Here is a 16,091-nt window from a genome sequence, read left to right on the forward strand (position 1 = left end):
CCAGCAGGACCACTGGGACCAGCAGAGTGTTTCTGAGGCGGCTGGATCGGGTTGTCCCAGGTTCTGCTGGTCGGCTGCAGAGCTGCTCTCTGATTGGACAGCACTTTGTCCAAACCGTGGATCTGGTTCTCCAGGTGCTCACACATTTCACACAGCAGGTCATCGTCAGTCGGGTCGTCCCACACCGGGTCCAAGGAGAACAAAGAGTCCAGGTCCTGGTCCAGGTCCTGGTCCAGGTTGCTGGAGGCAGCAGGTTTCCTCTGAGTTGTGGATGAAGCAGCAGACTTGGAGCTTCCAGCAGAAAGCTTCTGATGAACCTCTGGATTCTGTGGTTCTGGCTTCACTGTGTTCCACCAACACGTGTCCTTGGTGAGCTGAGACCCGGACTCATCTGGAAACCTGCCGTCTCTAGCTGTTGTTCCCGAGTTCTGCTGCTCGGTTCTGGTATCGGTCAGGATTCCTCTGGCTGAGAAACCAGGATGAGTCTCCAGTTTGAATGTGGGTCTCGGCCACAGGTTCTCCTTTCCTACTCTGGATCCAGCCGGTTGGCTGGTGGCGCCGGCGGCAGCAGGAGTCACCTGGTTGGGTTTCTGGGTGGAGCAGTGCTTTGGGGCGGCAAAGTTCTGCGGATTCTGGGTCATCTCCAGCAACAAAGAGTCATTTAACAGGTCGTCGTTTTCCCAGTCGTCCTCGAACTCGGTTGGACCGCGAGACGAAGCGAGAGCAGCTCCAACTGGTGACGCCTGACTCAGGTGTCTGCTCACCTGTTGGGTCGGTCCGTCAAACAGGAGGTCCAGATCGTCCTCCAGGTGCTGATCCAGACGAAGCTGGACATCAGGCCGAGCAGCTGTGCTGCCGAACACCAGAACTTCCTCCGACAGCAGCTCCGGGTTCTGCTGGTTCTGGTTCTCCTCTTCTTCTTCCTCTTCGTCCTGATGGAACAAGTTCAGGTCAAACTGCCGGGCGAGTTTCAGCAGATCTTCCACCGCGTTGGGCCTGCGACAAACAAACACACCATGAGCTGAATGTACTGATGCCTCCATCCTGGATCCTGGTTCTGGAAAATACCCATAACTAGCCCTCTGAAAGGCAAAACCCCCAGGCGGGTGTGACAGTGTTGTCTAAAAAACATTCACCAAGAACCCAAAGCAGCCAGGAGCGGTAGAAACATGAAAGTGTCGTGCCTCGGGGACTTCTTCCTGGGTCTGGGAGGCTGAAGGTCTGGAGTGCAGGGGATGGTGGCGCTGTCTCCGATCCACTGCTGCAGCGTCGGCTCGGCAACCGTCGGCCTGCCGTGCTGCACGAGACACGAGAAGATCACCAACAGCAGATTAACAGCTCCACCTAGCTCCTGCTTCCAGCAGATTCATCAAAGTCAGAGATGCTTCGTTCCTCCACGACTCAAGAGTCCTGGTTTTATTCTGAACTCTGTCAGTGTCTGTGGCTGTATTTATTATTATTATTATTATTATTATTATTATTATTATTAACAACAACAACAATAATAATAATAATAAATATATTAATAATAATAATATTAATAATAATAATAATAATTTATTACTTACACTGATGTGTAAATTTCCCCCAAAGGGAGATCAATAAAGTATTATGCTACTGGCCCCGCCCCCTGCTGCTGTTGGCCCCGCCCCCTTCAGGAAGAAGACTGATTGACAGATGAGTGAGTGACAGCAGGACTTTGTATCCTCTGACTTCCTCTCTGAGGATCATCTCACAGTAAATCTGAGGGAACTCTCAGCTCATGGTGGTTCTGAACTCCTGCGTTTGGTGAGTTTGTCAGACGGCGTCATAAAATCAGGTTTAGATGAAGTGATGCTGGTTAAGTTTAGATTAGACAATGAACCACCCGGTCCTGGTTTACTGGTCTGGATTAGACCCTGAACCACCGTGTCCTGGTTTACTGGTTCCCACAGAGCTCTGACCATCAAAGCTAACGTTAGCCACATTAGCTGCACAGTGTGCTAACACTGAGGATCCTCCTATAGTTGTGAGGACCAGCAGTACTCCCAGTACTCCCAGTAATCCCAGTAATCCGCTGGGTGTTCAGCTCCTGCATGAAGACTCTTGTGTTCACTCTAACAGCAGAACATTTGGTGACTTTTGCTCGTGGTTCAGACATTTCAGAGTTTAGCAGAAGCAGCTGTAGAGAGTAAACGAACCCAGAGGACTGAGAGGCAGCTGCTGATTCTGATTGGTTCACCTGGAAGCAGTGAGGGGGCGGAGCTACTCAGAGCTGGACCACTGTTGGTTAGCTAGCTGTGAGGCAGCACCTGGTCAGACTCTTGCTGTCTGGTGAAGTGTTTCATATGTGAACAACTTTTATTTTATTAACAGCCCCAGAACACCACAAACGGATCCTGACGAAGGCGACCGAGTGACTGCATCCAGTTTAAAACTTCAAAGTAAAAAACAAAAGGGGGAAATAGAACAGACAGAGAACGTAAAGGAATGTTTATTCTGTGTTCCGTTTATGTTGTTTTTCTCTTTGAAAGAACAGAAGAACCGATAAAAGTTCTGTTGAAGCACCGGATCAATAAGCAGCCAGAGCAGCAGAACTTCAGCCATCACTGACCTTCGGAGCGATCCTGCTGACGATCTCTGAGATGTCCACGACGCCAGCGGTTTGCTTTTTACCTCTTTTACCTGAAGACGACAGCAGAGTCACCTGCAGCTCCTCCAAACCCCACAGAGCCCCCGAACAGGAAACAGAAACGTTCAGCTCACCGAGTCTGCGAGGCGACGGCGAGGCGGCGTCCCAGATGATGTCCTGCTGGAGGTCACCGTCATTCTGAGGAGAGTCTGCGCTGAAACCAGCCGCTGGCCTGGACCTCAGCACTCTGGTGGGCGTCTTAAAGTCTGGACCACAGAGAACACAACCAACGTTTCACTGCTCGGCCGTAAACCGGCTGCAACAACCATCATCCTCACCGCCGATTATGATGGAAACGATGAGGATCAGAGTTTCCTCCAGAATGCAGGACTGAACGCAGCATCAGACTCTATAACGTGCAATAAAACCACATGGCTGCATAACTTTGACTCGGTATGTAGATGCGTTTTTAAAATCCATCCTTTGAACGCTGGGTACCTGTTTATTTATCGTATTTTTATTTTATTTCATATTGTATACTTTGTTTTATATTTTGTGGTGCTGTCAGTGTCTCACGTCTTGTGTGGTTGTCTGTGTTTTTCTCTTAATTAAGCTGCTGTAAGACGTAATTTCCTGTAAAAGGATCAATAAAGTAATTATCCTATCCTCCGTCTTGTTCAGTCCAAAGATCTTCAGTTGAATAGTCACAGAGGAACGAAACCAGAAAACATTCACTGAAGAAGCTGCTTTTCACAGTTCTTCTTCTTCTTCTTCTTCTTAATTAGTCAAACTGAGAAACTGGAGCTTAATTTGCTAGTTGACACCTTACTGATGCTGAGTTGCAGTTCTAGATGCTAACTGATAGCTGCTCTGTTTTATGGACATCTGCTGACGCTTTAACACGCTGTGGTGGGACTTCTCACCAGCCTGTGATATTTCAGAGAACAAATAAGCAGATTTACCATGAATGACAATAACTGTTAGTTTCTGCTTTAGAGGTCAAACAATAGAGATTTCATTGGAGTGTCTCTTGCTGAAATCACAGATCTGCTTTGTGAAATCCTCGAACCACAGCGAGAATCCAACTGCAACTACAAGTCATCTCACCGTCGATCCACCTGTTGGTTGTTTGTCTGATGAATCGTTCATTTGTTGGCCAGAAAATGTCAGAACATACAGAACATGTGGATCAGAGTTCCTCAAATGTCCTGTTCAGTCCAAAGATGTTCAGTTTACCGTCACAGAGGAAAGAACCCAGAAAACATTCACTGAAGGAGCTGAAACCAGAGAACTTAGACGGATTTTAAAATCACATAAACTGATTAACAGATTATCAAAGTGGTTGGAGATTAATTAAATAGCTGACATTAATCAGTTGATTATTGACTGCAGAAACACACAGGAGGCTGTTGATGGTTTCTTACAGTACCTTAACTGGTAGATCTTAATTTGTTTCGAGCCGAATTAAAGTTTGAACCCAGCGGATTGCAAACACATATTTGAGGACGGTATAAAAGGCAGGTCATCTTTGAAATAAACGAGAAAACTTTAAATTGTCACAAAATTGAATGTAGTTTGGTGTTCGGTTCATGGTCAGCGGTCGAGCCGAGCGGGCGGCCAGTCGCCAGCGGTCATCTTTAATCCTGTTATTCAAAATGCATTTCTAGATATTCAGCTGCAGGTTGGTGATTTTGTTCTACGCCGATTTAAAGTGTGAACCCTCCGGAGGGAAGCGACATGTTTGGAGAGGAGGGTTATTTGAGGAAAATACATGAAAACCTAAAATTGGCAGATATGTGAATAAAGTTTGGCGTCAGCGGCTTCAACCCGCGACAACACCCGTAAAGGAAGAGGGGCGGGCGGCTCACCTGACGGCGGCCTCCTCGGAGAGTCCTCCTCCGCCTGGGTCTGTCTGCGGCTCAGGCGGTTCGCTCGGGGTCTGGCTGCCCGCCGCGGGGAGCCTGTCGGACCGGCCGGAGGAGCTTCGACCCCCCGGCCTCCGTTCATGGCGGGCGGGGATCCGGCGGAGTCTGCGGTGTTAACCGGGCGGCACGTCGTTATGCTCACGGTGTTTGTTTGTAGGCTCTGACTGGCGGCGGAGGGTTTGAACGTCCCGCCATGTTTCTTCTTCCCACAATTCCTTTCTGTGGTGCGTTCAGGAGCAACGGAGCTGCTCGGAAAATGTCCAGCGGGGAAACGCAAACAACTGTACGGTGCGTTCAAGTTCATCTGCGGAGTTATTAGATTAAAAACAAAACAGTAGCTTTTATTATACATATTTAATTTATTTTTAAGTTTATTTTGATTAAAAAATAATCCAGCAAAAGCATGAATAGCTATAGTTAAATCTGAGCAGCTGTTTTGTAATAATTATGAGACCATAAATAAACCCAAAACAACAGAATTACAAAAAGAGGCACCTTGTGTTTGAATGTAGAGGGAAACTCAGTTAGAGCTTTATAACCCCAAATTAAAGCCATTTCTCTGAAAGACCTTCAGGATGGAGACACTTGAACAGAGTTTGCAGTCTGAATCTGGTGACCTGCTGTCAGCATGAGCCGACAGTAGCTTCAGTCTTTTCCTGAACTGAAATATTTCTGTTAAACTGCAGAGATTCACTCCGGCTGCAGACTTTCTGTAGAACTGTGGGCCGTGTGATCAGATTATTTGCATGTAAAGCTGTTTCTGCCAAACGCTGGTGTTTGACAGAAGATGGCTGAGCGCAGCTGGAACATATTCATGAAGCAGATACACGCTGAGGTCTGAAGGTCCAGAGACTAACCCAGAGTCCGGTGGGATGTGCAGTTTTGGAAGGAAACATCAGATGGTGGTGCTGATCCGACAGCACAAAAGCTGTTCGGACCTCCTCCACACCTGTAACACCTGTCCCATTGGTCCTGATGGAGAGGTTCTGATGGAGAGGTTCTGATGGAGAGATTCTGATGAAGAGGTTCTGATGGAGAGGTTCTGATGGAGAGATTCTGATGAAGAGGTTCTGATGGAGAGATTCTGATGAAGAGGTTCTGATGGAGAGGTTGTGACTCTCTCGGGGCTCCTGGTTTGTCAGCGGGTCAGTTCGTTGAGATGAACCTGGTTCAGAACTCCTCTGCTCCAATCTAACACCTCCAGCGCTGACGTCAGAAGCTTCTGCAGAGGACATGACTCACAGCTGCTCATTCTCACACGTGTTCATGTGACTGTGGTTCTGATGTCTGTATTCACTCCTTGTTCTTTGCTTCTTTAGAGCGTCTGCTTGTTTTCTGGCTGCTGAGGCAGGTTTTGGCCACAAGGTGTCAGCGTTATTTTTAATGGGAATCCGTCTGTCAAGTAGTTTAGCTGTTTATTAACGGACTGGAAGTAAAACTGCAGAAACCAGTCTGATCAGTCACAGCCTTCATTTTGAAGTTGTGGTTTGAGGTAAAATTACACAACATGGGGTTGATGCAACACAACGAAGTAAGAGTCTGGAAGAAGTTTCCAACTTTGATCTGAATCGTCTTCAACGTGCTGCGTTCGCTGCCTGGTCGATCTGTAGGACGTTACAGTGTCACACAGTGAACCCTCCTCAGATGTGACTCTCATGATGCCTTTCTGCGGCTCTTTCTGCATTTTTTAGCGTCTCACGAGGAAGCCAGCAGCAGCTCATCACACAGAGAGGCCGGTTTACAGAATCCCCTGAAGAGGGACGGGAAGCCGTCAGTCAGCTCAGAGCCGCTCGTCAGAAATCAGCAACATTAAAGCTTCCTGCAGAAGAAGATCTGCAGGATGTCGTCTCCAAACTGGTTTTAAGAGCAAGATGAAAGAGGTGAGGAGCATCTGGGAGACTCTGAGGATCAGCAGGTCCACTGAGGAGGAACTATGTGTAAGTCTTCCTGTTTCCCTCCTCAGAGTCTGAAGACGGAAACCTGAAGACGTCTGATGATCACATCTGATCTCTGGTTCCTCCCAAGTGTTGATTTGAATGAACTAGATGGAGCTGAATCAACAGAAAGGCTGAACTTTACGGAATCACAGCCTCCTTTATTTTACAGTCATTTAAAACTCTGCCTTTTTAGCACAAATCTACTTGATGCAGTTTCCCAAAGAAACGTTCTAACTGCTCATCACCCGCCTTGTCTTTAATAAAGACAACTTGGAGATGTTTAGTTTGTTGGACTCTGCTGTGAACTCTGGTTACACCGTGATGGGCTGCTACTGTCGCATGTTCTGATCCAATGGCACAGATCGAGATCCATTTTGAGCTGATGACTTTCACCTCCACTGATCCTTGTTTCTGTCTGCAGCCACTCGCTGTTTCAACTGGAGACCTCAGTCTGTGGCAGAACAGCAGGGATGCTAACCTTCAATCATGAGCAGCATCACCAATAAATAATTGATTAATGGCAGATTTACTATCATCTGTTCTGTCTTTGAGTTTCCTGGTCCGTGTGTCACTGATCCAGGACCTCTGTTGATCCCAGTTTGTCTGCAACACGGTAACTCTGGTTGGAGGTCATGAACCTCCTCAGAGTCTCTTTTTGAAAACGTAGATCCAATTTAGTGAATACTTGGCTATGGGTAAACGTTGTGAGAGGCTCCACCTGGTGGTACAACCAGGTACTACAGCTGGTCTATTACAGATAAAACGATTAAAATCACAGAAAAAGGTATTAATTTACACATCAATGGTAAAAAAAAACACGATCTGATGTTTCTTGGAGGAATTGATAAAGTGAATAAAAATGAGGCAGTGACAGAGTCAGAACACAGAAACCAGATGGTTTAAGTGAATCTCTGATTTATCAGACTCAGCTCAGAGGATTCAGGTTTAATTAGAGACCAAGAAGCTCTGAAGTCAGTGAGCAGGACAGACGGGCTTCTCCATGTGTTCAGGTGGAAAAAAACACAAAGAAGACACAAAATCATGGTAAAATCGTCACAAAAAAACCTGACAAACCTGACAAAAAATACACAAAACCACCAGAAGAAAAACACAAAATCCACATAAGAGAGACAAAATCACCACAAAAACAAAGAAAACCATGAGCGAAAGACACAAAATTACCACAAAAAGACACAAAATCATGACAAAGCTGCAAAATCATCACAAAAAAACACAAAATCCACATAAAAAGACAAAAAGTCTCCGTAAAAACAAGCAAAATCATCACAAAGACACAACATTCACCACAAAAACGTGTAAAATCACAAAAACACACAAACTGTCTGAAAACAGATTCCAGGGTTCTGCAGAGGACACTGATTCTGCAGAACCTGATCGACTCTGAATGTGATCAGTAACTCCCAGAATCAGTGGTACCATAAACCGGATCATTGCTGATGACCCGCTGCGCTGAGGCCAGCACCACTCACCGTGTATTATGGGATGTACTGCCACTGTCCCTCCATCCCGACTCCGCCCAGCTCACCTGTACAGCAAACACACCTGGTGGTGTTCAGTCCAGCCAGCTCCTCTCTGTTCTGCTCGTCTCTACTCTAGTTTGTATTCTGGACAGAAAGCATGAGCTCAGGGGCCTGGACGAGACGCCAGACCAACATCCCAGGATCTCTGGCAGAGATCCGATCGACTGACCCGAACAGCCCACTCAGGATAACCGGTCCTACGACGGTGGTTATCAACTGCTTCGTTTTCTGCTTCTTCTGAAGTTTTATGGGAGAGAACTGGTTTCCAGTGGAGGTGTTTTCATACCAGTGATCTCAACCTCCAGCAGAACCTGCTGCGGAGCAGGTTAGCCGTTCAGCTAAGTTACCATGGCGATAGACCCGGTAAGAAGAGAACCACCGTCGTAGGACCAAACACCCAGGATTTAACCTGAAGCTACCTCGCTAACCCCAGATCCTGCTTCTAGTCCAGGTCTCAGGAGGGCTTCTGTACACAAAACACATTTTTAAAAAAGATGCAGAATGAGCACAAAGAGACTCGAGTCAAGTCTTCATCGTGTGAAATGTGTAGGTGTGAATGTGAGTGTGCTTGGTTGTCTGTCTCTAAGTGTAGCCCTGTGATAGACTGGTTACCTGTCCAGGTGAACCTGCCTTCACCCTGAGTCAGCTGGGATAGACTCCAGCCCCCCATGACCCTGGTGAGGATGAAGGTGTAGAGATGATGGATGGATTGTGTGAAATGTGCATGTTGAAAAGCAGGAAGTTTCCCTGTGAGGAAACACAGACCCACCAAAGGTTCCCTGGAAGCCTTACAGAGCAGCAGGAAGCAGCCTTCATACCTGCACAGGTGGCTGGTAGCTGTCCAATGAGAAGCTCTGACTCTGATGCCCCGCCCACAAAGGATCCTCAGGAACAGAAATGGAGAATCAGGAGGTTCAGACAGACTCCTGTAGAAATACATTCATTCAGGAGGTTTCAGACCTTCATCCGGTGGAGGGTTTGTTATGACGACAAAACATCATGTCAGCCAATCACAGGCCACACCGGAGGAACCGGCAATGGCAGCCATTATTAGTCATTAGTCATTAATAAGCACTAAACAGAAACGAGCTGAGGACGGAACACCGAACACCCCAAAGACCAAAAAACTCCGCTTACACACAGAATCAGGGTCCTGCTCAGTGTCCCAGTGCTGCCTCCAGTCCTGCTGCTGCTGCTGTTGTTGTTGTTGTTGTTGTTGTTGTTGTTGTGATGGTTACCGTCCTTACCGTGAATACTACTGTGTCACACTGAACATTATTGTTGTTGTTTTTCTGATTGTTGTTGATATTGTTGTTGTTGTTATTGCTGAGAACACGTGACTCTGCGGTCCTTCGGGTCTGACGTCACTCCTCCCTGGATCCAACATGGAGTAGAGCACCGGGGCTCCGGCGGGATCCTCACCGACAGCAGCGCTCCATCCTCGGCCACCGCGTCCCAGCCCGGTCCGCCGGGGCAGGAGGAGGAGGAGCAGGGCGGCGATGCGCTCCGGGGGCTGAGGACGGACAGCAGAACCGGCAGAACCGGGAGAACCGGGAGGACGAGGACACGCTCACCGGGATTAAAGGACCGAACCGGAGCCGCCGCTGCTGCAAGGCGGAAACATGAAGACACCGAACCGAGCTGCCGCGGCGGGAGCTGCTCATTACCGGAGGTGAAACGGAAAACATGAACGAGGACACGCGCCCAGACGAGTGAGTGACACACGCGCGCACACACACACACACGCACGCACACACCGCGCCGCTTCATCACACTGGATGCGCGTTGGCGCGGGTTTGTGCAAAATCCACATCACGTGGTCCGATGTGCTGTCATGGGGGTCATGTTCATCTTCATCATGTTCATCATGTTCATCACGGTAGGAGGCAGCAGCAGGCGGAGGTCTGCAGAGGTCCTCCAGAACCTGGAGAACCTGGAGAACCTGGAGAACCTCCATCAGTCCGCTGACTGATTAACTGTCGATGAAGCAGCAAACACGATTTGTGTCATTTCGCAGAATTTTGTCATTTTTAAGGTGTGTGTGTATGTGTGTGTGTGTGTGTGTGTGTGTGTGTGTGTGTGTGTGTGTCGCTGCACACTGTCAGCAAAAGCAGTGATGAGTCATGCTACACACACAGCATCTGTTTGACAGGCAGGCTGAATCACACTGAGTGTGTGTGTGTGTGTGTGTGTGTGTGAGTCTGTGTGTGTGTGTGTGTGTTGCGTCGGTGACCATGGAAACAGGATGGAGTGTTTTCAGATGTAATGCTTGCTGTCAGACCGTTCTCACAGAGCGGTCCGACCACGCCTCTCCGTCAGACCGCTCTGGCTGCTGGTGGCAGAGCAGGCAGCAGTCATGTGGAGTCAGGCTGGACTCTGCCCTCCATCCACCCCAACCTCCTCCTGAACAGAACATGGTGGGAACATGTAACCCTCCTGCTAGTCTGAGGAGGCTCCTGAAGCCTCGGCAGCACTAAGTGTTGGTGTCTCTGCAGTGACAGCTACATTGTGCGAGTCAAAGCCGTGGTGATGACCAGAGACGACTCCAGCGGCGGCTGGCTGGCGCAGGACGGCTGCCTGAGCCGGGTGGGCGTCTGCAGGCTGCTGCCGGCCGAGCTGCTGGGACGCAACACGTTCCTGATCCACGGAGAGCGTCTGAAGGACCGGCAGGTCGGTGCTCAGGCTGCATGTGGCGGCCTGTCCTCCTCATACGGCAACAGTCACTTAGATCAGAGGCCCCGGGCCTTTAATGTCCGTATAAACAGAGATCATTCAGGTTATATCGACCCTCTGAAACCCAAAACCCAACTTCTCTCAAAAAACATTGTCAGATTTTCTATTTTCTGACAGTTCTTGAACTACTCATCAGTGACTTGTGGTTCCATCAAGAACTTTAACCAAATCAGCAGATTTAATCAAACCCACTCTATTCTATATTGTCTGATTTAAAAATGAACCAAAGAAAATCAAAAGTTTATGTCATTAAAATCACTGATGTCACGTCTTATTCAAAGAGCTGCAGCAGACAGTGAGCAGAGGAGCCAGTATACATTCAGCTGATGGTGGAACATCTCTGTCCAGCTGATGAGAACATGGAGATAGTTCAGCATCTGCAGGATGAGGAGACCACAGTAGCTCCAGGGTTTAACATCTGGAACCATGCTGGACGTGATGCCTCCTGCTTTTTTTTTTTTTTTCATTTTTGTGAAACAAATAATCAAAGAAATTCAACTTTCTGTTGTGATGTTCAGGTGATCCTGGAGTGTTTCCTAAAGAAAGACCTGGTTTACACGAAGGCCACGCCCACGTTCCACCACTGGAAGGTGGACAACAGGAAGTGTGGACTGACCTTCCAGAGCCCGGCCGACGCCCGAGCCTTCGACCGCGGGGTGAGGAAGGCTCTGGAGGACCTGACGGAAGGTAACCTCACCTGTAGCTTCAGTAACGTCCACCTGTAAAGCTCCATTCTGATTGGACGGTTTCTGACAAACACCTGAGTCCAGCAAATAAAGCTCCACGACAAGAACCGGTCCTGCTGCACCGTACCTGCAGAAATCATTTCACTTCTGACACAGCTGACGTGTTCTGTGGGATGCAACCTTCATCAAGTCATTTCTTGGAATATTCTTGAATCTGTTTAAATCTTTTTCTCATTTAGTTTAAACGGACTCTGTGTGTTCAGATCATTAAAGACAGAGAACAAAGAACCTTTTAGCACGAGGTTCTTTAAAGATCCCCCAAAAGTCAAATTCAAGAAATGGTTCTTTGAGGCACAGTAATTGTCCCTAAAAAGGACTTTAGCAAAAACAGGTTCTTTAAGGAACCATAAAGAGCTGTCAAAGGTGCCAAATAGAACCATCAATATATGATTCCTTTAAGCTCCATAGATGGTGCTCCAACACACAGTAGCAGAAATAGGTTCTTTAAGGAACAAACATCCTTTAAATTACCCAAAGGTGCCTCAAAGAACCATCAGAAATGGTTCCTTAAATGATGCTCCAACTAACATTAGCAGAAATAGGTTCTTTAAGGAACCACTTTCAGGTTGGGTCCAGACCCACCTGGTTCAGTGAGGAACCTCGTGCCTCTTTGAGTGTCTTACATCTGGTGATCTTGTGCCGGTTACAGAAGGTGAACATGAGCAGAGCTGCCGGGAGTTCATTCCGTCTGTTCTGCGTCTGTTCTGCAGGGTCGACCACGTCCTCGTCCACGCTGCAGAACGAGGCGGAGCTCGGAGATGACGACGTCTTCACGGTGAGGAGTTCTGGTTCCTCTTCAGAGCTCTGAGACTCGGCTGTTTTTCAGCTTTAAACTGTCTGTCCCTCCGTCAGACCGGTTTTGACCCAGTTAGTTTGGAGCTGAGTGTTCCGTCTGTGTGTTTGTAGGTGTTGGTCTCTGGCTGCTGCAGCTTCGTGGCTCTGATTGTGTTCTTTGTGTCTCTTTGTGTTTGGTGCTGCTTAGAGTTCAGAAGGTTAAATGTTATCGGCTGCCTCCCTGTTCTGCTCCGTCTCGTCTGAGGTTCGTGTTCCTCTGTAGCATAAAGTCCTGCAGCTCTGTGGAACCAGAACATGAAGGAGGAGACAGAACTCAGAGACGTCTTCTGTCAGCAGGAATCCTCTGAATATTTATTCAACTCCAAGGCTCCACGTGCTATAGATAGTAATTATGACTGTCGGTATTTTAATAGATGTATTTACATCTTTGATTAGGTTCCACACTTGTCTCCTCTCTGCTCTGTGGGAACACTGCCTGCAGTTCATCTGAATCGGATTCACAGAAGTTGTTCCTTTTTGAGGCACATGCGAGGTGTGTCGGAAAAGTTCCAGGACTGGTGTCACAACACATATGTTTCAAACCCAAACCAGGAGGTTCCCCTTCAGACCATCAACCAGCTCGTCTACAGAGGTCCTGCAGCGTTTGCTTCATCCAGAAGAGGCAGAGTTGAGTCAGGACCAGTGGAGGCTGCGTCACCATGACAACCTGCTCACAGCGCCCTGAGCATCCCACAGCTCCTGCTGAGAAGAACATCTCCTCCCTACTCACCCCACCTGGCTCCGTGGGGTTGGTTCCTCCTCCCCAAGCTCAAGGGCTCATCAAGGAGACCCGCTTAGAAGACGTGGACGACATCAAGATGGCTGTGAGGACGGAGCTGAGAGGATCCTGGAAGAATCCTTCCAGGAGTGCATGGCGGCGTGAAGAGAAGGCTGGAGGAGGGTGGTGGACTCCAGGAGGGTTACTGGGAAGGAGAACACTGGTAATCTGGATTTGAAATCTGTCTGTTGTGACACCAGTCCTGGAACTTTTCCGAAACACCTCATAGAATAAAGTGATTCTGATGAAACATCACGTTTTTAAGCTGACATGTGGTGAATCTGACACGCTGCACATGATTAGTTCAAGGACCATCGGAGAGCTGAAAATTCTTCTTTCTGTTGTTCTTTAAAGATAAATGCTCTTCAAACCTTCTGACCGGTTTTAGGGTTAAACAGTCCTGACAGCGTGGATTGCTGATTGTTTTTAACACGGTGTGTATTGTGAGCTGCCTGTAATCTTATAAGAGCTGTAGGAGAGTTTTATTTTGAAGAGCTGTCTTTGTTTGTCAGTGGTCTGTGTTCTCCTGTCGTATCAATGCATCGCTGCAGGTTCCTCTACAGATGGTCACTGGAGGATTTTAGATTTGTATTTGTGGGGTTTGAAGCCTTCACTTCGTAGTCAGTTACTGTGAACACATTTGTGTCTGCGCCTTCACTGTGCTCTGGATGATGTTTTTGGATTCAGACCTTCCTTCAGTCTGTCGGTGTTAAACTTAATCCCTGCTTAAGATTTCTGTACCACAAACTGTTTGATGAAGGTCCACCTTCTCCTTCGTAGCTTCAGGAGAAGATGGTCAGTTACTTTAGATGTTTCACTTCCTGCTGTCTGTCCTCGTCCTCCAGACGGCCACCGACAGCTCGTCCAACTCGTCTCAGAAGCGAGAGCCGCCGATGCACGCTTTGGCGCTGCCCAACTTCTGCGAGACCCGCCGGCACCACTGCATCATGGGACATTTCTACGAGCAGCACCGGCCGTCTGATCACTACTTTCTCAACCAGGTGAGTAGAATCAGCTGACAGACTCTTGTTCTTGACAGGTGATTGATTGGACTTTGGTCTTGTGCAGTGAGCTGAAGAAAGCCGAAGAAATCATAAACAGAAGGTAAAAACCATCTGAAACCAGGTCCAAAGCCACACTGAGACTAGTTTGATACCAAAGTCTCAATACAAGTAAAACGACAAAGGACAGTAAATGTACCACAGACCAGCTGCAGTACCTGGTTGTTCCACCAGGTGGAGCCTCTTCCTGTTTAGAGACCAGAGGAGGCGTCTACAGACTACAGCTCATGGTGGCAGCAGAGAGCATTGTGGGAGTTTAGCAGCAACGGGACCATGACAGAGACTCTGAGGAGGTTCAGGACCTCCAACCAGAACTGATGAAGTCGCCTTCTGGGATCAGCTGAACTCTGCTGTTATCTCCCAGTGGAAGTGGAGTAGAACTACTGTCCACTGCACTGAAGTTCTATTATTGATTTATTGATTGTTGATTGAATACCAATGATTGTCAGGTCATAGGATCATTTAAAATGTGTCTCCTCGGTTCTGAGGGATGAACTTTAAACTGGCTGTGTCTGTGCAGGCGGTGCACATGTTTCCTCGTCACGTCAGCTTCCAGGTGGAGGAGGACATCGTACGCATCAACCCCCGCGAGCGTTCCTGGCTCACCGGCTACGAGGACTATCGCCACGCCAACGCCACACGCAGCAACGCCCCGCCCCACAACCCCGACGCCTGCGTGCACTTCACCAAGAGCGAGCCGCCCAAACACGACTACGCCTACCCGTACCCGCTGAGCTGCGACGTGCAGCGAGGCTGCGACGGGAAGCCCGGCCGCCTGGAGCCGGGCGGCCGCAGGGCGGTGGTGACGGTGCAGCCGCGAGCCCTGCAGCCCAAAGGCAAACGGAGGAAGGAGGACGGCGAGCGCTCGCGCTGCGTTTACTGTCAGGACATGTTCAACCACGAGGACAACGGGCGCGGGCGCTGCCAGGAAGCACCCGACCCCATCCAGACCTGCATCCGGCGGGTCAGCTTCATGTGGTGCGCCGACAGCCTGCTGTACCACTGCATGTCGGACCCGGAGGGCGACTACTCGGACCCGTGCTCCTGCGACACCAGCGACGAGCGCTTCTGCCTGCGCTGGACAGCGCTGGTGGGCCTGTCGCTGCTGGCGCCCTGCATGTGCTGCTACGCCCCCCTCAGGGCGTGTTATCGCTGCGGCGTCGCCTGCCGCTGCTGCGGCGGCAAACACAAAGCGGTGGGCTGAGGCTCCGCCCACAGGGTCAGGGGAGGCGGGGCCACAGAGGCTGTGATTCTGTGTCGTTTCTGTTGTTGTTGTTGTTTGTCTCGATGTCCACAAGGAGGCAGAAGAAAGGTTCCTGTTGTTCTCTGAGGACCAAAAGGCTTCACTCCTCATGAAGGCTGGACGTACTCATTTCTATATAAAGTTATATGAATATATATAAATCTATATATAAAACAAGTACTTTATATTTTTACATTTGTGTGTTTTCAGGGTGTTTTTTCAGCGTTCTGTCCGTCAGTGTGAATGTGTTTGTAGCGCTCACCGACACACAGTAGAACATCAGCCGTGACATCGTTTTAGGAAAATAATCACATGGTGTCAAATCGCTTCAGTCTAAAGGACAAACCCAACCTTTCAATAAACAGGTGTGTTCTCCAGGTGCGGAACTGGATTCTGGACGATATTTTTGAACTCGTTTTGGTTGATTGCTGATACATGCACACATTTTTTCCAGCTAACTGCAGAGAACATCAGGTCTCACCTGTAGTGGAATTAACATACAGTCTACACACCTGTAATCAGATTACTGCTAACCATAGAGTACTGTCTCTGATATCAGATTACTACCAGCTCAGATCCACAGATTAACTTCAGGCTCCACAGCAGGAACTGAACCAAAGTGAGTCCATCTCTGGTTCCTTCAGTCTTCATCTCTGCTGACAGACTCCTCAGCATGGAGACC

At 48.6% G+C, this 16,091-nt stretch overlaps 2 protein-coding genes across 2 annotated transcripts in view; one reads left to right on the forward strand and one right to left on the reverse strand.

The window, feature by feature from the left end:
• Positions 1–5,771, reverse strand: part of LOC103375386 (uncharacterized) — a gene marked incomplete at its 3' end in the record, with an annotated part of 7,046 nt that extends 1,275 nt beyond the window's left edge. The window contains exons 1-6 of the mRNA XM_008305650.1: positions 5,486–5,771; positions 4,480–4,641; positions 2,746–2,877; positions 2,594–2,664; positions 1,185–1,297; positions 6–996 (exon numbers count right to left, since the gene is read on the reverse strand). Of these exons, the coding sequence (XP_008303872.1) occupies positions 6–996; positions 1,185–1,297; positions 2,594–2,664; positions 2,746–2,877; positions 4,480–4,641; positions 5,486–5,771 (1,755 nt within the window). The remainder of the gene's footprint in view (positions 1–5; positions 997–1,184; positions 1,298–2,593; positions 2,665–2,745; positions 2,878–4,479; positions 4,642–5,485) is intronic.
• Positions 5,772–9,601: 3,830 nt separating this feature from the next.
• spred2a (sprouty related EVH1 domain containing 2a) lies at positions 9,602–15,583 on the forward strand. Its single transcript, XM_008305648.1, has 6 exons — positions 9,602–9,726; positions 10,510–10,684; positions 11,266–11,434; positions 12,204–12,268; positions 13,951–14,106; positions 14,687–15,583. Exons 1-6 carry the CDS (start codon positions 9,701–9,703, stop codon positions 15,368–15,370), a joined length of 1,275 nt encoding a protein of 424 aa, XP_008303870.1. The 5' UTR covers positions 9,602–9,700; the 3' UTR covers positions 15,371–15,583.
• The last annotated feature ends 508 nt before the right edge of the window (positions 15,584–16,091 follow it).

This window comes from Stegastes partitus, unplaced genomic scaffold (assembly GCF_000690725.1).
Source record: "Stegastes partitus isolate 25-593 unplaced genomic scaffold, Stegastes_partitus-1.0.2 Scaffold2575, whole genome shotgun sequence".
In the NCBI taxonomy this organism is placed as follows: domain Eukaryota; kingdom Metazoa; phylum Chordata; class Actinopteri; family Pomacentridae; genus Stegastes; species Stegastes partitus.